Raw genomic sequence first — 23,626 nt, forward strand, 5'->3', positions numbered from 1 at the left:
TTGTCTGCGCCAGCAGCTTCAGAGGAAGTTGCAAAAGACTCTCTAATATCTGACTAATTAATTTCACCCAGTGAAAGAGTTTTATCTGAATTCTCTTCCTTGTTATTAGGAATAGCAAATCCTGCTCAGAATAAAGCTGAACTCCAGGTTTCAGTGATACTACATGTCAGAGGGCACCAGTGGTTAACAAGACAAGATTTTTAAATGTCCTTTATTTTGTCTCCTTATCTTTATTACAAACATATTTCTTACCTTCCAGTAGCACTAGGCTTCCTAGTGAAACAGAAAAAGGTATCATTATCTGTATCACTTTTACTAATTTACAAAACCTTACTATTTCCTCTATTCATCTCTTTTTCTGTCTGTGCAGTACAGCTCACTGAAATCTCTCTCCTCTCTGCCCCTATTAATGTATTGATCTGTCATTGCGCTTCCTCTGTTTCCACTAGATAGCTTGAAGGATGGGTGACTAAAACTGAGCAATGTTCCAAAAGGATAATATGGGATATTTTCAGAATTTATTTTCTGCTATGCATTACGTTATAGCTGAGGTTGCTGAGGGACTTTTCTCTAACTGGTTGTATTTCTGTTCAGAAGACTGCAGTCTTGGAGTCCTGACAATTCCTTTCTCTGTGCATTAATTTGCATTTACCAATACGAACACTGAACCTGAACCCTCTCCCTGATTTTACCTTTAGGGTATAACTTAGATCTGCTCAGTCTTTGGTATCTTCAGTAATATTCAGTAATATATGCCTGTTTGACTGGAAAAAGTACCAGAAGCCGTATACATCTATGCTTGCATGACTACTCATGGCCCTTATATAACCAGGTATAAAAGTCAAAGTCCTATGCTTTTGCTTTTTTGATGTTCATGTCAAGTACTTCAGCTTTTTGAAAATTATGCCAGATTTTAATTTTCAAGGGAACCTATGTAAAACAAAGAACAATATAAAATGTGAAGTAGACATGACAGAGTAATTTTGTAAAGATTCTGCCAAGCCCCAATCCTCTTTTTCTTACTTGATTTTGTAAATTTCAGGTTTTTATAGAACCAGCTTGTTTTTCGGCTTCTGTGTTTCTCTCCTCTCCCTTTAGCAATCTGTCTCCAGCAGGACAGTGCAGGCAGTTTTCTTGCATGTGCCAAGGACTCTGGCTAGGTTTAAACAAAACAAGTCAAAGACCCTGATGTGGCCTGAGGCCACGGACATGACACTGCCCATGCCCTTGTATCTCAGCTTTCTTCCTCCCAGCACGACCTGCTGATGCCCAGACTGCCATCTGGGAGCAGTCTCAAGCACAGCTGTCCCCAGCACTGTCCCTGGGAAGTCTCTGGGGGCTGCTGGTTGGCAGGATCCAGCACTATGCCAGGGAGAGTGCTAACAGACCATGTCCATAGTCATGTGCCAGTGCTTCAGCCAGGGTCCCAGGCCTGGTATAAACGAAGCTCAAATGCCTGAGCAAGCAACACAAAGGAGAAGAAAACTGGTTCTCACTTTTCTTCTTTTGAATGAGTTTAAATTACGAAGGAAGAAAAGGGAAGTCATTAGAGCAGATCCCTTTCCTACTGAAATGCCAGGTTAGGAACCAGGGCTGGAGTCTCTGATGCATGCGGTTCACCCTTGAGGCAGGAGGAAACCTTCTTTTCATTTTCTGACTGTAGTTTCAGTCCCTGGATGCCCTAACCCTTGACATAGCTTACAGAAGCTGGGAAGCTGCTCTGCTTTCTGCCGCAAGCTGCCGTGATAGCCCAGGGTCTGGTAGAGCAGCTCTGTCATGCCTCTGTACCATAAGGGATTGTCCTGGAAGCAAGAGAATCCTTGGCTGCCCTTCTGGGTCACTTTTTCCCTGCTGTGTCTCAGTAGTGCAGGATAAGCAGAATGAGGGCAGCAGGCTCAGCTGCTGTTTTTTTTCTCATATGACAAAGTGAGGGGTGGATGGGAATACTAGAGAGGGTTACTTTGTAAAGTATCACTAAGCCATTAAACTGCATACTTACTGAAAAGTGAGACCTTTATATTAGCTAAACATCTTGTTTTGTGTGATAGGAGGAAAAGTATTGCTTGGATTAAAATTTTATTTTATTCTGAAAGCTGTCAGCCACAAATTTTGAGGTGTGGTCAGGGAATAACATGATCATCTTTTTTATGCAAGGGATGTCATAAGTGATAATCAAAAGGTTCCCTTCTTACCTTAAAGATCAAGCTCTGGGAGCACATGAAAGTTAATTCCTTGGTCCCAGCAGCTTGAATCAGAAGAGCAGAGATATGTACCTAAATTCTGGAAAATGAGGAGCTTCCTAAGGAGAGTGTGGAGCTATTCTGAGTGAGGCAAGAGGAAGTACTAAGCACAGCAGTAGACCCCAGGCCACCCGTCCTCTCTGGAGTTCATGTACTTCCCTCTAAAAAGCAGCCACGCAGAATCTCATCTTGAGGGTGTACATGATCAAGCTTTATTCTTTCACAAGACAACAGTAGAAGTAACTAGCACTTGTTCGAAAAGGAGATATGGGAGATTCAGACATAAAGGGAGGCATCCTGAGTGTGGTGGTAAGGTATTCTGAGTGCAGAATAACAGTGGGGACTGTGCCACTGTGTGACCGGGAATGTGGGAGTCTCGCCACTAGAAGGAGAATCCAGGCTGCTGGAGGTATCACTTAGTGCTGTTTCTGAATTGCTGCAGAACAGAAGATGGAGCTGCAGATACAAGAGTGCCTACACTTGTTTACACTCATCGAAGTACAAATGCAGGCACTGTATGGGTTTAGGCATCTCCCAGGTTGGGTAATTGCTGCCAATATCAGCTTTTTGGATTGCTTTATTGAACTTAGACACTTATGTTCTACCTAAGTAAAATTCTTTTTTAGTCTTTGTTTGCTCTTGCCCAAAATCAATTAGCTTACAGCTCCACAGGGTTTGATTTTCTAATGAAGCCATGCTTAATCATTGATGTAAAACAAGATTTTTTTTCTCCCCTCAGATTCTTTTCTAATGGCTTCTTATTTCTTGCCCTGTAAGTGTGCGCCTGAATTCTCTGCATCTATTCATAAGGGCTTCCCCACTTCCAGGAGTGTTTAATCAAAGAGAAGGCTATCAGCAGGTGGTTAGCATCAAATGTCAGCAGCTACTTCGTTTCTGACATCTCTTGGAAAAAATGTTTCATTACCATGCAAATGATGTTAGTCTTACTTTCCAAGATCCATTGTCACACGGTGTAACATATGGTACACAGAATTGTGCTCCCAAGATTTATGCGCCAACAAAATTTCGTAGCAGAACAACAATTGTGAGAGCTATGCCATGAGATGACAGTCATCACTGCTTCCCAATGATCCGGTGATTATTTCTTTATCCCATGGTGGCAAATGTAACTTTGGGGGAGGCTTATTTCTGCTTTCTTTTAAACCCTTCCATTTTTCTTTACCAGAAATATCATGGTGCCTTTCAAAGCCTATGCCAGACAGTATAGCCCAGCAGCTTTAATGGGTGCTATTATCTTTCTTGAGTATGTCTAGGAAGCAAATTATTCAGTTGATACTTGGAGTGGCAATGTCTTGAACTACACAAAAAAAATGGAAGCTGCTGGCCTCTCTTGGGAATTTTTGAAAGTGTCAATAATGGTAGTAGGAGCTCAACTTTTCCAAGGGCCCTGAAACCCTGTAAGCAGAATTGGATACACCTATGAGGGGTTTGATTCATCAGAGCACTGGAGTACAGTTCAGTGACTTCAGCGGGGCTTCAGGATGTGTTTAGAGTTAAGCATATGTTTGGGTGAATTGTTAACCTCAAGTGTGTGATCAAGTGCTTTGCTGACTCAGGGACGAGACATTCCTTACAGCTTGTTGTTTTCCACTTTGCCATCTGGGAAGAGGCAGCTTGACAGCACGTGGGCTGTGTGAGACATTATTGCGTTTCTGAAAGGGTATTAACAGCCTTGAAGCTTTCAGGTCCTCTGAATCAAGAATTTTTGTCTCTAAAGATCTAACTGGGGCAGAACAACCTCACTGTAGTGTTTGAAAGCCAATTGACCATGTCACAGCATTTGCTAGGTTATCGGTCAACCTGTGCCTAATTAAAATAATCTTATGTTTTAGTGGGACTACTAATGATGCAGGTAGAAAGCTTTACAGAACCTGCAGGTTTGGGGGTGTGAAACTGCCCCTTTTCAGATATTTTAGGAAGTCTCTTTAGCACCTGGACAAGTGTAAGAACCCAGATTTGCAAACACTTTTAATTACAGAGTCGTCTCTTCACTACACCCATTTTCTGAGCTGGGGGAGTACATCCGTGTTTATGAAATAAATGTTGTTACAGGCTGTTAAGACAACTCACCTACATGCTGCAGCTAGATACAGCAAAAGAATGGGTAATACAGACCTGTTATTTCATATGTGGGAGAAGTGCAAGTATCTTGATCCCTCAGTATTCTCCAAATGATTTTAACTTCCCAAAAATTCTAGGGGTTCATCTGAAACGTCTCCATATCACTCTCTATCTGATCAACCCACACCCCTCCTTCTCTAATCTGATACCCTTCCAGTCTTCCATGTAACACTCTTGACGTAAAAGCCTTTTCTGTGCTGTTGCACTGCCTTGCATTTTTGATGAATGCTTACAGAAGAATAAATGTTTATTGTAACAAAATGCATTTCTCTGTGGGAACTCTTCTTTTTTTTTATTCTTTTCCAGTGACAAAATGTTCCCAGCCTTTGGATTTGGAGCAAGGATACCCCCAGAATACAAAGTAGGTGCATAAATGAAATTTTTTAATTTCCTTGGTTTATGAGGCACAAAATACGGGAGAAATGGTTCTGTAAAGGGCAAGGGCAAGGCTGTGGGGAGCAGTTCCTACTGCTTGTTTTCTTTCATTTGGCATTCTCATCCAGTGATACCTCACTGAAACCAGAACTTGAGATTAGACTTAAAATAGTTGTGTTACGCCCAAAATATTTCGTGGTATTGGCAAAGCTTTGTTAATGGATGCTAGTTTAGTAAGAGGGGAACAGTCTAGTAAGAGGGGAACAGTCTAGTAGGAGGAGAACTGAATTTTTGAACAACACTTGCCAAGCATATTTTGTAGCTTTGCGAGCCCTGGTTTGACAGAACCCATTTTTGGAAGATGTGGTTCAGCGAGCGGCCTAGTGTCTATGCTTAACAATGAAGAGATTGAACATCTTCCTGAAAATAAAGACCTTAGAAGAAGACCTGTGACAAATTTCTGTGTCACAGTGGCCATCTTCAGTTCCAGGAAGAGAAATATAAGAGCATGTATCCATGCTAGAGAGAAGTGGTATTTATAAACAAAACAAAATGAGAGTGATCCACGGTGATCCAATTGTGAGCGTAAATATATGCAGTCTGGTAGGGCTGGAGTGAAGACCACGGAGTAAAAGAAGGAGCATCCAACAGAGAAAGGCCTAAGAAGAAATAGGCAGAAGTTCAAATCCTGTGTTGCACATGCAGAGGTAGTGTGGGCAGAAGAGTAGTTCTGCACAAATAAGTAACCAAAAACTAGCTGGGGATTCTGCAACTCAGGTACTTTCTGGGAAAGAGCAGCACTGGACTTCTGATCATGCAGACTTCATCCAGTATGCCCATGTCCCCTGCTCTGGGTTGTGCCTCTCAGCTGTGTCTGCGGTAGGGAGGTGAACGCTGGCAGAGAGGGGTCATGTGTCACTCAGCATTATAAAGCATGGATCAGCAAATGAAAAAAAAGTACCAGTGTGTTCCTCATGGCTTGTAGGTTTGATACCTGCATAAGAATAACAGTGGTGATGTACAGCAAATTTAATAAGTGTCTTTCAAACGAGTCTCTAAGGTAAGTCAATGTATGTCTTAACAACATTGGCTTCTAAGCTAAAAAGCACTGCTATAAAAAAGTGGACTGTGCCTGACAAGGTGTTTTGCAGTGCTCTGTTCCTGAAAAGTAACACCAGTGTTAATGCTTTCAAAAATCAGAGATGGCTTCCAGAACTTTGATACAGATTTTAATGTGGTAAATGCACACAGAACATCTGTGTCTGTTGTATATATGTTCCAACTGCAGCAGCTGACCACCACCTCTGCTATATAAGGGGGAGTGTTTTGGAAAATAAACATACTGAGCAGCCTCTACCACCAGACACATTAATGAACCACGGTAACTACTTCTCAAATGTCCATCCCTTTGCCACAATTATGTGCCTCCTTACCCATGGCTGTATAGCAGTGTTGACTGGGTGAGTTGATCACAACCAGATCGCTCTTTCAAGCCCGTGACTGGCCATCACTGACAATGCCATGCACCATTGTGATTGTCCTAAACAAAGGTACCAGCCTGGTGGTGTGCCAGGGGCTGGTTGTTCCATTATCTGTGAGGTGACCATCATTGCATGGGGGAAAACTTGCAATTCCTTCAGCCGCAGAGAGCCGTACTTATCTAAGGACTGCTTGAAGGAAGATGTTACTGTGCCAGCTGAAGTCTTTTCACTGGTTTGCTGGTGATGGCAGTAGAGCAAAATTCACAGTACAAGACTACTTCTTTCTCAGCCAAAATAGTCAGCTGGTGGCATTGACGCCTCAGGTCAGATGAGAATAATGGCAACATACCAGTTTTGTTAGTCCCAAGCAACAGTCTCTTCACCTGATTGTGAGAGTGTATCTCAGGTGTCAGCTGAAAAACACATCTTGCCAGAAAGTGATTTCAAGAGGACTTTGTAACCAGATATTTCTACAATCACCACCACCACCACCACCACCGCCACTTGATTTTCTGCTTTGGCAGAACTGGTGTTTGGATAATTTCCTGACAAGTACCCTTAAGCAAGTCAGAGGCTTGTATTGAACTTAATAGCCCATGCATGGATAAAGGGTCTTGCCGAATAGCATGAGCTGACCTGAAGAGTCTGTATGTTACTAACCTCTCAAAGCAAGCAAATGGATGAATCAGGACCTTCAGATTTTGAGAAGTTCAGGAAAAGTAAGGGTAAACTTAAGAAGATGGGGCTACTTGCTTGTGGATTACATACATGTGAGTAAACAAAACAAATCCCAAAGTAAATGGAGATGCAAGTGAGAGCCAGAACATCTTTAATCTCCACTATGGAACATTGTGACAGAAAATGACAAAGACAAAATGACATGACATCAGCTTACCAATGTAATAAAACTTTGAAGAAGAGAAGAACCACTTTGCAGGGGGACTAGCCCTTCTGTGCAACAGATGGGGACAAATAATTAGCTTGCTGTCTATCATGGGCACATCCAACTGGAACTGGATTAGGAATTAACAGTCATCTGTGCTATTGTTCCGTCCCTCCCTGTGATACTCTACACAGTCCATACAAGTATCTGTCTTCTTAAAATAAACTGTGTCAACACTTTAAAGTCCTTGCTTAGCTTTGGCTGCACTTCTAAATTGAAAGATACACCCTCTAAGAGAGTGAAGAGTCAGCCTCGTCATGATGCATTAATAAGTCAAGACCAATAAACCTGAAAATCCTTCAGTAATTTAGTCAACACTAGTATCATAAAGTTAATTTAAAGCCAACAATGATTAGTGTTTGATGTGGAACATAGCCAAGATGCACAGGAAACAGTGAAGACACTGATGTAATTAAAAGTAACAAAGACTGTAGGAAAAAAATGCTCCCACCTTGTCTCCCTTAACTTCTTACCTTCTGCTGCAAAAATATGGTAACACTATAGACACCACAGCAACACTGCAGATCTCGTGCTATTCAAATGTTCTTTTGATCCTTTCAGTCAAAGGTATTACAAGTCATACATCTCTTTTGTTTTATTAAAGGACAGCAGTGTCATAACTGTAATAATTCACATCTTCAAATTTAGGTTGAATCATTATGAGAACTTCCAAGTTCTGACCCCATCATGTGGGGATAAATCAGCTTTTCATTTTAATTTAGAGTGTCTGCTTTCGAGTCTTCAGTCCTAATGAGATGATCTAACCAGCTCATAGCACAGTGGTCTCTGCACACCAGCAGCTGCTCTTTTATTTCTTCCAGTAGACAACAAATTGCTAGGGCTGTGGAAGAAATGACTCCCACTGCCAAGGGTTTCTAAGTAACCATGAGAGCCTTCACACAACTAAAACAACATAGCTCCCTTAAAAGTCTAAATGAAAGCTGACCAACTTATGCATGGCAATAACACAGTGGGGGAAGGCCAGAGGTAAGCAACCTGATAAAAACAGTAGGCAGAGTAAGTGGATCCAGTGGATTCAGGTCTAATTTATGCCATGCTCGATCACAAGCTGTAGAAAAATGAGGCTTGCAACTCACTATTCAGCATGAATCAATGGTAACAAGTCTCCACTTAATGATCAATTGCTATTTAGGACCAGCTGAAGGCTGCTGCTTTCAGGCTGGCCATAAGCTCTACATTTTTTTGCTAAGGTTTCCTTGGAGCACTAGACTACATGGGAGAAAGGTGTCCATTTGTGGTGTTACATCAAACCAGTGCCTTGGTTTCGTACTGACTTGAGCTCCTGCCAGTAGCCTGGGATGGGTGCTGGAGGGCAGCATCCACCTGTCTGTTTAGTGAGATTCCAACGTCCTCACATCCTTCTACATGCTACAAGAAAAGAAATGTTTGCTGTGCCAACTATTATTCCCCATGGAAAAATACACGCCTCATTTTACATTAGCACTTCAGAACAATGTCAGTATCAGCCTCTTCACGCTCTTCATTAATCTCTTGAGGGTGAACCCCTTTAAAAACATGGTTTTATATATGCTTTCTACAGAATTTCCATTTCAAGAGCACACTGCTCTGTTACACTGACTTTATTTTCCCTCATTTCAGCTCCAAATGAAACACTTCAGCTGTTAGCAGAAAAACATCAGTTTCTTAGTGGCATAAGGAATCTGTGGGAGTGAAGGAAGCAAGACATGCCATATATAACATTCCTCATCAGTCTAGAGATCTTTCATCCAATATTCAGCAATATGATCTTTTTTCCCTACGGCCTGACAAATATATCACCCTGCTTCTTGATCTAAGTAAACCTCTGAGAGCAATATTCCCCACTTGAGTTTCTAACACATGAAACTTGCAGAACATGCTGGCTATTCGACAGCAGTGTCTCCATCCCATCACTTTTTTTTTTTTTTTTTTTTTTTTTTCAACGAGAAGGATATGAAAAATCTGATGTAAAGTGAAGAGGTGGCAGACAATACGGACTCAGACACTGCTGCAAAAGGTCACAGTGAAGAGGAGGAAAGAAAGCTGAACCACACACACTAATTTCTTAGCAGGCAGAGCTCAAAGGAGCTTAAAAACCACGCAGCAGCACAAAACTTACTGTTAAAATGAAAAGAAAGTTAGAATTGTGTCAGCCCCATGACAGGTGTATTGTCAATAATGAAGTGTTCTTTCCTAAAGAAGAATTGCAGGCTGACACCTGAAGAGGTACGAAACAACTTGCAGTTTGTTTTAAGACAGTCCTGGTTACTTTTGCATTTTTAATGAAAGCTTCATTCACTGCTTATGCTGGGAAGAGTTGCTGGAGAGAGCCTCACTGCAGTTACAGAAACAGTACAGCATCTTCATGACCCTAACCTGCACTGTCTGGTGTGCTGGACAGGTAAGGGACTTGAAAAGTGCTGTGGTCTTTGTGATTCCTGCACTTTGCAGCAGCTTGAGGGCAAAAATATACGCAAACCTGACAAAAAAAGAACCAACACAAGGATGTGTAACAGACTAAGGGAAAAAACAGAATTTGCCACCTTGTCCACACGACCTGGATTTAGACATGGAAACTGGGCAGCATGCTCAAAAATCAAGTACAAAGAAAAATAAATGGCCAAGCTTTGCCAAGCAGAAATATCTACAATGTGGTCTTAGCCAGAGACACAAGCTGTCCAGCTCCCAAACTATTTGATTAATGAGCATTCTGAAAATAATAGCTTTTGAGCAATGTTTTTTTGAATTTGTTAGTCTTACGCTTTTGCAAAATATGCAGGCATTCCATATTTAATTTTCAGACTGGCAGTGGCTTAATAGTGTTCAATTTATTTACAGATAAGCACCCAACATTGTGCATCTCAGCATTTATGCTTGTATGCATCTATTGTTCATGGATTTTTGACAATCTCTATTTAAATTAGTAAGAAAGTGTTCCTAAATGTGGCTCAATTTGTCAGATTGTTTGTGAAGTAGTCCCAGTACCATCACCATAGAGGTTTCTGGAAACCTGGAGCTATTTGGGACAGGGAGGTTAATTTTAATGAGTTCAACAATCTAGAGAGGGAAGAAAAGATTACTAATTTTCAGGATTGAGGCATTCATATTCAGCATTTGCAAAATGAACGAAAAACGTGGTTTCTGAGTCAAAGCAGCTTTTTATTTAAAAAATGGAAGTTCAGTTAGAGTAAAAGGGATTTAAAAAAATGTGGAGGCCAAAATAGAGTAACATGTTTCAATGCAACTTAAATAAAATGCCTTTGCATAGTCCAAAAGCTTTCCAGCAATTTGCTTTATGATTTTGTGGGGTTTTATTATTTGTCAGATTCCAAAGGAGGGTTTTTGTTTGTGTTTTGAGGTTTCTATCTGAGTCCAGAAGACTTTTTTTTTAAAGAAATCTCAAAAATTCTCATGAATTAGGAAATTCTCCTTTCCTTTCAGCCTTAATGAGAAACCTGTTTAGCAAGGGCCATGCTATGAGGGTGAATTTCATTACATCCCAATACGAGGGAAATAAGTTACCTGCTACATTAAATCAAGGTGACTTTTCTACTAAACTGGTCATAAGCATGTAGAAGTATGGTTATGATTCTTGCAAGAGTCTCACGGGCGCCATCACATTGATGGACAACTGCCCTTCTGTATGCAGGTGCTTGTCACTGTGTATGTGCAGGCAATGGAGGTGCTGTACAGTGGTAAAAAAATTACTGTCATCTGCCTTAGCAAAAATATTTTAGACTGTTTATTTAGTTAATGTATTCTCAGAAATGCTGTCATTGTAATCCATATGATGATGTATGGTAAAGCTATGTATTTTGCTTGTTAAAAACCTTGAAGAAATTACCTCAGAAATAATGTGTTCCTGGTGCAGGAAGTTCCTGGACAGCTGTGTTTTAATAATCCCATGTCCATGATGGTGTCTGCTAAATAATTTATCTGGAGCCCTGCAGAGGGAAAAGATTAATACATAGCCAAGTGCAAGTAAATGTCCTTAGAGGCTTTGAGTGGTGTTTTGTGCAGCAACCCAGGTAATGCCAGGCTGATCCCATGTAATCACCTCTGCACTCCAGAATTTCTCTCTCCTTTCCTTTTATGGATTGCTTTTATGGGTTGATGTTAAGAGCTAGGAGGAGGGCTGAGCAGAGGGTCAGCTACATATTCGAAACTTAATCCAGGGTCTGTGACACAGTCACGGTTCTGTGAGGACATTCCTTATCGTGAGGCTGACTTCCACCGCAGACCATGGTCTGCAGTTCTTTGCAAAGTTCTCTGTGCTAGGTACTAATGTAAAGCAGTCATTCTGTGTTTGCATGTCTTGACGTATTCCAGGATTTCCTGACTGTTAGGAAATGTTTGTTATACAAACCACCCTAGTAGATTATATAAACATGCTTCCTTCTGAACAGCCAAGTGTCTTCTTGTTTCCCCTGAGGATTTCCCAGTCTTCAGCATCTTAGATGTTAACGCTTTTACCTCCTTTTCCCCATTAGTTTATCAGTTCTGGGAGTGCATGAGGGCTGTGTCATTCTGTATCAGAAAGATGCCATTTAGTATACCAGCTTTTGGTCCTCTGTCATCAGCATGGTTTGCCTTTCAGTCACAAAAGCCCTTGCATGTTTAATTAAAAAAAAAAAAAGAAAAGGAGGGAGGCTCATTACCTTGCACTGTTTTGAAAACAAAAGCATTGAATGTTTGGTCCAAACCTCCTTTTGGCATGGGTGGGCTTTAGAGGGAGTCCTATCAGGTAGCAGCCCAAGTTCAGCAAGGCCTTCAGTACATGTCATGTGTCTGAAGTCTCTGCTGGTTTGGACCCTCTTGAATTCTGGCCACCACAGGGGAGACAGCACAGCGGCAGGTTGAAGCACAGCTGGTTTTCCTTAGCTGAGTGAAGAATGAGTTCTGAGCATTTGGAGAAATTCTGCTTTAAAAATATCTGCTGTTGTGTTGGCTTGCCTCGGGTGATGATTTCCTGTTTGTGAACCGTCACTGAGCGGCTCAAAGAACTTCTCTCCTTCACGTTATACTTAAATCTTGTTTAAATTGTGATATATTGTTCAGAGAGCATAGGAAACAACGCAGTACTTCTGCACATTCGTTGTGTTTCCTGTCCTGCCTTCAGGATACCTTTGAACACTGTTCGTGGTGAATCAGGATGACAATGTGTGACAGGCACTTGCTTTGGGAGGATAGCAGCCATTGCTCAGACAGTACAATTTTTTGGATCATTGTGCACACTTACTAGACTTGGGCTTTCCTTATTGGCCTGAACCGTTGTCTACATTTTTCTTAAATAATAGCCTGGGTGCCATAGCTCTGAACCGGATAAATTGTTTGCATAGTGTGATCCTGAAAGAGGTATAGCAACAAAAGCATCCAGCCTGTGCTTGCATGTGAAAGTAAAATACTGTATTTATAGCTCTGGAAAAGAATTGTGATATTCCTTTAGCTATAATTTCAAATGCATTTGGAATAAAGAAATAAAAGCACTGAAGAGGGACAGTGTTGGAAGAATCAGCCTGCAATACATAAACATGCATCACCATCCTTCTTGCTTTTGAGATGCAGTTAGTACAAAATACAGAAAGCCTAAAGGAAGAAGAAAGGCTATTGAACAACAAAAAAATCATCCGTGAGTGAAAACACATAACCGTTCTTGACAGCTGCAATTACCTTTGGCCTGCAGCTGGTCATGAGACTGGCAGATACCAGCTGGGCAAAGTGTGCCAAGAGACCTACAGAGCAGCTGGACAGAAGGGCTCTGGAGCACCTCTGAAGCGTATCTGACAGCCCTGCTCTTCTGTGCCTGCTCAGCGAGGAACGTATGTCGTGACATTATCTTATGCAGCCCAGTAGGGTAGCCTGAATGGCCCACATAAAACCCTTTGTGAGAAGCAATTGATGCTTGGTGTAGACACAGCAAACTCCTGGCTGGGCTGAGCTGGCTGCAGACTCTTCAGTGAGTTTTTGCTTCAGTCCTTTCCCATCATGGTAGAAGTTCTGCTTTATTTAACCTCTTAAGAAGTAATGGTAGGCATCACTCTGGTGAGCAAGGCCAGCATATGATGGGGAAATTCTATTTCTCTATGAGAAGCTCTCTTTGGCAGTAATTAGCCCATTTATTCCACCTCACTTTTACAGAAGCTTCTCTGTAATCACGTATTTGATCTATTGGTCTATTAGTCATAGACCAATTTCTGCGCTGTACTGTGAAGTCATCTAAACTAGCAAATAAAACAGCAATATCCAACAAACAAATCTCTTTCTGCATATAATCCAGGTTCCATTGTACAGGGAGTAAACAGGTTGCTTTCCATATGACTAGGACTGTTGGCACTTCTGAAGGTCCTACACAGATCTACAAAGTCTCAAAGGTGTATAATTGGAGTTAACCGTGTAAATGCCTTCATGCATCTGGGATGATATGCCTAAAATCAACTTTAAATTATGCAAATTGCCTGTGTAACTCTCAGCCGTATCCACTTTTTGCAAACCAAAATATATATATATATATATATATGTTGTACATTGCAAGACAAAAGTAGGGCTCCATTCAAGACAATTGAAGACAAGCAGGAGAATTAAGAGACTGAGCTTCAGAGCTGAAGAGATTAGAAGGAATCAAGCCTTCTCAGTGATCAAAGAAAGGAGCAAAAAGGAATCTGGAAAACATGCAGGCATGAACAAACCTTAAACCAGAAAAAAGCATCTGAAGAAAGTCTCAGTCCCAACAGATTTGTGCTGTGGGTGCAGATCTCTAAGTGACAGACAGATAGGGGAAGCCTGGAACCTGAGACTTACATTGCCTTGCATTATTTGCACATACAAAAGTCTTGTTTTATTTTCCCAAGCCACTAAAGATAGAATACCTTGGTTTACTAGAAAATCAGCAACTTTTTTGTATTCACAGTCATTTCTCTTAGAAAATAGCTCTGTGGTATTTTATTACTGACAGATTGAGAGAGAGAGAGGGAGAATGGGATATTCACTAAATTTGAGGAAAAACAAGAGTCTTCAGGTTTTTTCTTATTAATTTCCCCCCAGCCTAATCTAATTTCTTAACTAGCTTAGACTCCTTACATTTCTTACATTATTATTTCACAATGGGTCTGGGTGACTTCCTTGATCTCTTTGGAGAATAAATTATTTTCCCAGTAATCCCATGGCCTTCAAATGAGGAACTGTTCACCCATGGGAATGCCGGATTCAGAAGGGGGCTGAGCTTGTGCTGTCAGTGCTGTATCACAACCTGCTTTCTGTCTCCTGCAATCTGAGATGCTGAGTTAGGGAGAGCTGGCATTTAAATCTCCTCAACAGATGGCTCTTCTGCGGCTGGCATTGATAGCCCAATCCTGACCCCATATTTATGTGATTTCTCATGTATTTCAGTGTTTTTTCTTTGTGGTATTTTTTCTTGGTTTTGTTGTTGTTATTGACAAGTTCCATTCCAGTTTTGTTACTTTGTTTCTGCAGGGAGTTCCAGCTGGGACTGTATTTCACACTTAATGGCTGAAAGCTCGAAAGATCTCCGGTTTAACACAGAAAGAATGTAAAGGGTGTTTAACCGCAAGTCCTCTTGGAATAATTTTTCTGACTACAGTTTTCTCTTCTTTCCATTTATCTGCAGGTCTCTCATGATTTTGCAATCAATTTCAATGAAGACAACCCAGAATGTGCAGGTAACACTCATAGTAGGACAGACTGCCGTATGTCTGCTGCGTGCAAAATGTGCTTGTATTTTTTATTGTATTCCCTGAGTATTGTTTAAAGTGTTTTTTAAAGAAAGCAGCCAGGAGTTTCAAAACCTGACAGACTCCAAGCCATCAGGCTTAGCTTTAGCAACCTTAGAAAGTGCCACACATTAATTTCCTGAAAAACAGGTCCCTTTGAAAGTACACCATGCTGGACATTCAGCACTTGAACTTGTCCAAATCACTAGCATTTCTGAAAACTAAAACTGTGTTTTCTAGATTCATTCCAGACCTTCAGCTACAGCAACATCACAGGTTGTGCAGCTAAGAAGGGCAGGACATGCGAAAGCAGGCTGTGCACCTCTGATCAAAGACTCCTTCTGTGTAGAGCCAGTTCTTTGGCCAGACCTATAGCAAGAGTAGCCTGCTGCAAGTCCGCCCAGCGATGTCCAGCACCAAAGGGTCAGGGCAGCAGCTGAGGACTGCTATAATAGAAGGAAGGATACTTCCATGACAGCAAATGCAGCAAGAGGCTGGTTTAACACAGCGTAAGATATTGGTGTGTTCTAGCAACAATCACTAATCCTCGGTAGTCAGAGGCCAGATTCACGTAGCAGATTTTGCTGTATGTCTTGTATTTGTAAGTGGGGTCTGCAGTGACTGATGCTGTCTTTCTAGAATCTCCTGCCACAATTCACACATTTTATAAAAGATGAGAATAACAGGATGATAATCTCTAAACAGTCTAACAAGTAATCCCAGACTAACATGTTATTTGAGAGTCTTGGTCAGATGATCATTACTGTCTAAAATCCACAGGTTGTTATTCTTCCTTATCCTTGTGCTACCTTCCAAACACTGAAATGGATGTTTCAAAACACTCTGCCTGTTCAAATTTTCTAGCTGTTCCTTTCAGCCCTTCTCAGGCTTATTTGTTCAGGCATGGTCTGCGGAATACATTCAGGATGAGAATTAAGATGCCAAGAAATGAAGTGAGGAAAAGAAGAGAGGACAAGAAATTCAAGGGAAAGAGACATTAAAAGAATTCAGAGTTCAGGCATCTTAAATGCAAGACCTCTGTTTCGGTTCAGTGGGCATTCCTGCTTTGTTTTTGTGCTTTGATTGTTGGACTGCCCCAGCCTCTGCAGGTCATATGCTTGAAATGTAATTGGGCATAAGTCCTACAGCTGCTTGATGTGTTCACGCAGCTTCTTACATTGCTTTTATAGAGTTAAAAGAAGCTGAAATTACATGTATGCATCTAGGTGTGCCTATAAGCTTGTGAGCCAGCTTGAAGTTGAGATTTTAGTCACACTGAGAGTATGGGGTTGAGGTGGGGAAGCAAAACAGACCTCAGAATTTTGTCTGGACCATCGTATTTTAAAATGTAGTTAGCTTGCCTGCTTCTGAACACAGACACATTGGCATCTACACAGGGCCTGACCTGTTTAAAACATCTCAGTTAACAATGGTCAGTATTAGGTGATAACATATTATGCATGTAGTGTTCGAATGTAGCTTTGTTTCCCAGTCTAAATGCAGGACGTTTCTGACCTGCGTACCCTAGAAAAAAAAAGCCCTAGCATTCTATGCAAAGAACACATTTTTTATTCCCCGTTTGCTGGCTCTTTTGAGTCCAAAGCTAATTCTTTTATCATGCTGACATTGTTACATAATGATTTGTATTGATTGACTGGTACTTGAAAAGGCTGCCTCATCTATATAGTGCCAGCAACAGGTCAGAGGTTGGACAGACAAACCCTCTGCAAGTAAAGAACTTACTATCCATACCATACTAGGTATGCAAAATAAAATGTAACAACGGAAATGAGAGGAGGGTAAAAAAAAAGGAAGGAGCTGCTCTATGAGCTTTGTGTTGGCTTATGTCACTTAATATTTGTCATGTATCTAAACTTCATTTAGTTCTTTGCATATGACTCAGTTATCTGGTAAGTTAACCCATCACCTAAAAGGAGTTTTAGGGCTAAGAAGACATAAAAAGATGGTTGCAGCACGAAAGAAGGCCAGGGAAAAAATTTTGCAGTGCTCGCATATGCATCTACGAGATATAAAAAGCACTTCTTTGTCCTAAATGAGACCATTTAAAATAATATCCATCTGGATGAAAGCAAGAAAAGGAGACAGATCAGAAAATGTGTTGTTTAATCATCTGCTGCAGCTTGCTCATCACCTGCCTGTCATGGATGCTTGATTAGTTCCTACCACCAATTGTTCTGTGATGTTTTCTAGATGCTCCCACTGTATTAGGTGACACAGAGAGCAGTAACACCAGCATATCATGCGGAGAGAGGATGCAAGAGTGAGAGGGAGATAAAGTGCTTAGTGACCACACTATTTTTCCTTGTGATATTTAGCATACTTGCCAGAAAACAAAGGAAAATTGCTGAAGTGTTTCTTGCTTTAAACCAAGAAAGAGAGGTTGGATCCAATATAAAAAGTATGTGTCTAATTTGCTTTTGAGGAATGAAATCCCTTTCTTTGTGGAAGCAGTGAACTTTCACTGGCACAAGGTAGTGTGAAGCTTCATGCTACCTTGAATAAGCACTGTGCATTGATATGAAGATTACTGGAATTCATAAAATACGGATATCCTCACATTTCCTCCCCTATTGCCATTTCCGTTCTTGAAATTTTTAGTATTTATAGCCTTATATTTAGCAAATTTATATTATATTTATAGTCTTATACTTAGTATTTAGTCTTTATTGTCTGAGGAAGAAAGTAAGTGACAACCTTTAATCTGAATGACTGCTTCTACGCATGCATGCATTTTACAGGCGTCTTGAACCCATACATATATTTCATCAGAGCTATTGAAAGTGGATTCCATTTAAAAATTTAAAGCGTTGAATTGCAAAGAAAAGTGCACATTGGCTCTCCCTAAAATAAAGGAGTCCAAGGAAAGTAAGCTACAAAGTAAGCCACTCTCATATCCTGTTGGATTTGAATGTGTAAGGACAGTAGATATTTCTAAAAGATATTAACCTGAGATAGCAAACAAGAAATTATGTTTCTAGAACATGTTTCTTTCTAAGATGAAAGCAACTTTCTGACATGAACCACGCTAAATCTGTGTGGAATGAAGGAGTAAGGTTTATCTCATACTATTTTAATGCACAAGAAAAAAAGCTACAGTGTATCTTGTCATCATCTTATGAGGCCTTCATGCAAGATGATTAAGTATAAGTAATGAAATCCTTAGCAGATTTCAAATTGGGAGTTAACAAAAGGTCAGTTTTGCAATATGTAATTTAGTCACTGGAATTACCAAGGGAAATTTTGTAACATTACATTTTAGCCAATCAGAGCTATAATTGCAGCGTGTTCTTTTGTCTGTGAGCACTGCAATGGAAAAATATGCTTGTAACTATCTATAAAGAGAGTTCTCCACCATTTTTTCATAGGAGGTTCGGGTGTACCATTTTAAAGCAATTACAACTGTGATTTGTTAGTAACGGGTCTGCACCCATAGATCCTGTAAACATGGTTGAGTAAAACCTCGTGAGTGAGCTAGTCTCAGTGCAAACTGAAACTGGCTTAGGATCTTATTGAAGTAATTTCATTCTTCAGCATCCTTTACAAAGCTCTTCAGTCTATCACTTTCTTTCCAACTTTAGACCTCTAATCCTTTAGGTCTGGTAAGCTGGGAGTTCTGAATGCAGAGGCTAATGTGCATCACCTCAAGAAATCCTTCTTCTCAGTGATTGAAAACACCAATTTCCATTCTGTGATCTGTCAAGTGTGTCAGCAGAAGTCTGTTCTCCCTGGTCTGGTTATATATCCTGAAATGAAAAAGCCAAAAATAGCTAGTTCTCCATCAAAACTTCTTGACTAAAGCTCATTTTTCTGTAGACTGCAAAGCATCCTGCTGTTTCTTCCAAGATTTCACAGCATTTGGTCATAGTCGAATTCAACCTGTGAGCAATTATGCAAATTCACCCTGAAAAATTATTTTCTTAGCACAGGGGAGTCAGGTATTTGAAAAGATGTTTGAATTCCTTGACAGCTCTAGGTTGTAAGTACAAAGGGCAAGTTTGTTGGTAACTACCGTGATAAACAGAAATAAATATTTATCTGACGAGCAGGAGGGAGAAGCGTTTTAGTGTTTTTAATCTGTATCTACCCTTTTAGCATGAATCTTAGCTGGTGATCAGGAAATGATCACTTACACCTTGAACTGAGAGGGATGGAAGGTATTGCATTGCAAGCTGATACCTGGTAAATAGACATTAAAAACTGCTGGGAAGGAGAAGTGTGATATAATGAATTACATATTACAAACTAGATTCAAGGCAGCTAGAGACAGCTTCTCGGAAATTATATGAAGTTGTCAGTCCTTGCTAATCATGTGATATCTTGAATTGCTTCATTAAGAACCTGCCTTTTATTTACATTTTAAACAAGCATGATATTGGTGATGTGCTTCACATTTATTTGCCTTTTGTGTGTTTTTTCATGCCAGGAATACAAGGTGTTGTGGAGGCTTATCAGAGCTGCCTTCCCAAGCTGCAGCTGTATGGGCCGACAAACATTGCTCCCATCATCCAGAAGGTGGCAAAATCAGCGTCAGAGGAAACCAATACCAAGGAGGCCTCGGTAAGGGCATAATGCTGTGTTTGGCTTTTTTCTTGCCTTATGATGGATCTCTTGTAGGCCATCAAAACAAGGCCTTTTCATGTATGTGAATCATGCCTTCACGGTTTTCACTAACTGCCTTCACAGAAGGCAGCTTGAGTCTGTCAGCTGGAGCAGTGTATCTAGCCTCTATAGCTTCGATAGTCACAACTTTAAACTCTTCCCCCACTATTCTGTTTCCTGCTGTTTTACTGTAACACACCCAGTTCTTCACTGTGAAAACATAAATGGCACCACTAAGGTTGCAGAAATGTAGGGGCCAAGCCCTAAAGTGTTGATCATACAAGAAGATGAGTTCAAATGTTGCCCTACACAGACTACCCAATTTCAAGTCTCTAGCAGAGGCTGTACTAAAACTTTTTTGTTCAACTAGGGGATTTTTCCAACCATTCCTTTGAAAACTGTAGTGATACAGTTTTGAATTTGCTATTACTGACATGGAGTATCATGTGCCATTCAGAAATCGGGAGACAAGTCTGTTAGCCTGCATCTGATACAAAACCCATGATAGATTTCTTGGGCTAAAACACTTAAGCATTTTATGTTTTAAATGTATGTCTTTGAAATGCATTAGGCTTATGTCTCTCCTGCCTTCCAGACAGAATGGGAGAAAGAGAGAATGAGAGAATTGCAGAGAATATGTGAGCAAGTAGGTCTGAAACATTTACAAAAGCAGTGATGTGGGAGTAAAGGATGTAAGAGAGGACTTGTATACTGCAGCAAGAAAAATGCCTATGTATAGGAACAGAATAGAGCTGTGCATTAGCATGCATCTCATCGCCAGGTCTGGAGCTTTCTCTAAGCTTTCATGTGCTGAGCCTTTTTTTAAGTCCTATTAAGGCAGCAGTTCCCAAACATTTCTGTTCATGAGTCTGGGCTTGTGCTTGTCACTCCACTGCTGTTTCCAGGATCTTGATAGTATTTAGGGTCCTGGTCCTAAAATGGGGAATTACTGTGTTTGAATTTCCATACCCGCCTAATCCTGAGGTGGCTCACTCTGTTTGCAGTGCTGTCTCTGAACTAGTATGTCATATTGAATAAGTTGCTTCATTCTTCTAAACCTAAGCTTCCCCTCTTTCTGTTTGAAAAACAGATTAATTTATAGCATGAGTCTTCAAGATAAAGTTTTCTGCCTGCATGTTTTGTTTTATTCATGGCAGGAGGTGATGAACAGAACACTTTGAGTTTACATAGCTGTGTATACATAAACTTCAATGATGTTTAGTCTGTGGGTATTGCTGGTGCAGAGTGACCAAATTCTATGACCTGTTCATTTTTCCTATTAATGCACATTTGTTAAATGACTCCAGCTGCCTAACAATTCATAAAGGATCCAAGTGAGAGTCACTCTTCCCCATTACCAAGTGAAGATACGTCATAGCCCGTGATCCCAGTTCAGTGGGCTTCAGAGTTTTGGGAAAGAAATGACAAGTGCACAAAATTGCTTGCTCTCCTTTAGAGAATGAGAAAACCTCTCTTCAGGGCTCTGTATGAAGTGTTTGAAGATGGATGTATTCCTCCCTGCACATGCCCTTGCTCTCCTCAGGGACTCCATACTCTGCAGAATGCAGTAGACCTGCCATGGTGTGGTGCTTCTCCCACAGGCAGCAGTGGGTCACCCTCCAGTTTGCAGGTGGCTGCACCCATCCCACTTGCCTGTTAGCAAAGCTCCTCTGCAAAGTGCTGTCATAACCTCCCTGACAGCTCTGCTACAGGCTTGTAATGCTTCAATACCCCATTCCTCCCTGCCTCCCACTGGTTCCCAAAGGGAAAAAAAATGTAATCGGAAACTGTCAGCAGAAGTGGTTGTGCAGCAGATGGAAAATAGGGCTAGTGAGGATCTCAGGACTATTCCAGACTTCCCAGCCAAAGTCCTGACTCTCCCAGCCCTCACAGCTAGAAACCCCCTTTTCTACACTGCCCATCCCTTGGCTCCCTCCAACTCCTAGGAATTACATGAACTACAGCGAAATTCCAGAAGGGGAGAAATTAGTAGCTGAGGAGGTTTGGATGGGAAATGTACTTAACCTTTGAGTCACTATAAATACTCTTTTCTGTTTAAAACAGTCCACGAGTGAGTTACCAGAAACACTTTTATACTGGAAAAGGGCAAGCAGCTTTGGAAGATTAACTAATGATGTAATTTTTCACTTCTTATCCAACACCTTCAGCAATATTTCATCCTGCTGATTCTGACGGATGGCGTCATCACAGACATGGCTGACACCAGAGAGGCCATTGTCCATGCCTCTCACCTTCCCATGTCAGTCATCATTGTTGGGGTGGGGAACGCCGATTTTAGTGACATGCAGATGCTGGATGGCGATGATGGGATCCTGAGGTCTCCCAAGGGCGAGCCTGTGCTTCGAGACATTGTCCAGTTTGTGCCATTCAGGAACTTCAAACATGTAAGCTGACTTTTCCATCCATTCCACAGAAGGGTGCATGTATATAACATAAAGTGAATGGTCCCTGGGGCTGGGCCTGACTTTGGATGGGCATGAAATGTTCAGTAAACCTATGGCATTATTGTGTCAGAAATGGAGAAAAAAATGAATACAGAATGAAATATGCTCCATTAGTGAGATGGTGAGGGTGGGAAAAGATGAGATGGGGCAGAATCCATGTGCTTCTTGTGGTGCCAGTCCTTACCTCCATTTTCTCCCTGATTTTAGTTTGATTGCCCTCCCTAACTTATTTTTCCTGGTGTCTCTTTTCCATTCTCTTTGCATCTGTTCTATTAGGACTACTGTATTCTGCTTTCCAGCCTTTCATTTCCACAGGCAACTGAAATGGCTGTGGATTTGTACTCACAGTGTTCCCCAGGAGGCTGTTTCCTTATTGAAATTTAGGTCCCTAAGTTCTGAAAGGCAGGACTATCCACCCACAGCATTCTGGTTGCCTCCAAACCCTTTACCCAAATTCTGTACAAGAACAAATCCAAGGAAGTGCTGTTACCAGGAGCTTCCCTGTGCCCTCAGCCAGCTGTTCCTGTCTGAGCCCAGCGTGGTGTAGGAGACACTCTGTAGAAGAGGAGGGGAGAGACCCAGCATTAAATTGCCAAATTTGAAATAATCCCTTGGCCATGTACTTTTCTCCTCAGTCACCTGCCCTACATTGCAGCATCTGTTCCAGTGACTTCTTCAGCAACTGGGTAGAAACCATGTTCACCCACAGAAAGAGCTTTCCCGCACACAGCCAGGTTTTTCAGGGCCCTTTTCCTCCATATGGAGGCATGGAATGGCCGTTGTGTTCCTCTGCAATGCTGATCACATCCCTTTCCCTCTGTTTTTCCATCTTTCTCTCCCTTCCTTCCCCTCATTCCTTCTGTTATATTTAAGTGGTTATCCAGACTGGTTTTTTGCTCACCTCAGTGTCTAGGAAGGATGTTCTCGGTATTTGATTTGAAAATTTCCTTACCCCACAGTGTAACTAACTCATTCTCCTCATAAGATTGCCTTTTCCCATCTGCTCTGATGCGCTAGTGATCCTTAGATCTGAATTTGTCGCACAGAAGTTTTCGACTCTGGGTTGGGTTTGGTCTGCGTATGGGTTTGCAGTGCTTACATTCCCTTAGTTTTTCTAGGCTTTTTGTTACCACAGGAGATTTTTTTCATTTTGCTACTTCCAAATTACCTTCATTTTATTTTCCTCTTCTCTGGTGTTGTTCTTTTTTCTCACTTCAAAACACGATTTTGCCATGTTTGTCCTAGATCTAGATGCACTTCTTACTTTCACAAACTATACTGAGGAGTAAGAGAAACAGACTTGTTCCTCTTTTCCCTTTACCTTTGTGTAAAGAATGGATCCTCATATGGTGTAAAACTCACCTTGTGCTATTAGCTCAGTGATACCTTGCCAAATGACTGCAGATTTGCCACTGAATTGTAGATACATACATTTTGATGTTGATGGTGCCACTCACTCACCTATTAAGTAACCGCTGGAACAAAGTATGAGGATGACCTGCTCATAGCTTGTGATTCTCCTCCATCAGATAATCACAAGTGTGTAGTGCTGCATTGTAGTCTATTGTAAAAAAGTGTCAAGAGGCAAGTTATTTATGGGCTAGTGCTAGACCTACTTTCAATTAGTTAAAAA

The 23,626-nt window shown here is 41.1% G+C and overlaps 1 protein-coding gene across 3 annotated transcripts in view; it reads left to right on the plus strand.

Moving 5' to 3' along the window:
• Window positions 1–23,626, plus strand: part of CPNE4 (copine 4) — a 243,640-nt gene that overhangs the window by 214,558 nt on the left and 5,456 nt on the right. For all 3 annotated transcript variants that reach the window (XM_087769916.1, XM_087769913.1, XM_087769909.1), the window contains exons 12-15: window positions 4,689–4,743; window positions 14,806–14,857; window positions 19,353–19,486; window positions 21,697–21,933. In XM_087769916.1, the coding sequence (XP_087626042.1) occupies window positions 4,689–4,743; window positions 14,806–14,857; window positions 19,353–19,486; window positions 21,697–21,933 (478 nt within the window). The remainder of the gene's footprint in view (window positions 1–4,688; window positions 4,744–14,805; window positions 14,858–19,352; window positions 19,487–21,696; window positions 21,934–23,626) is intronic.

Source organism: Nipponia nippon, unplaced genomic scaffold (assembly GCF_047370975.1).
Source record: "Nipponia nippon isolate SJK-2023a ecotype South Korea unplaced genomic scaffold, ASM4737097v1 scaffold_1, whole genome shotgun sequence".
NCBI classification, from domain to species: domain Eukaryota; kingdom Metazoa; phylum Chordata; class Aves; order Pelecaniformes; family Threskiornithidae; genus Nipponia; species Nipponia nippon.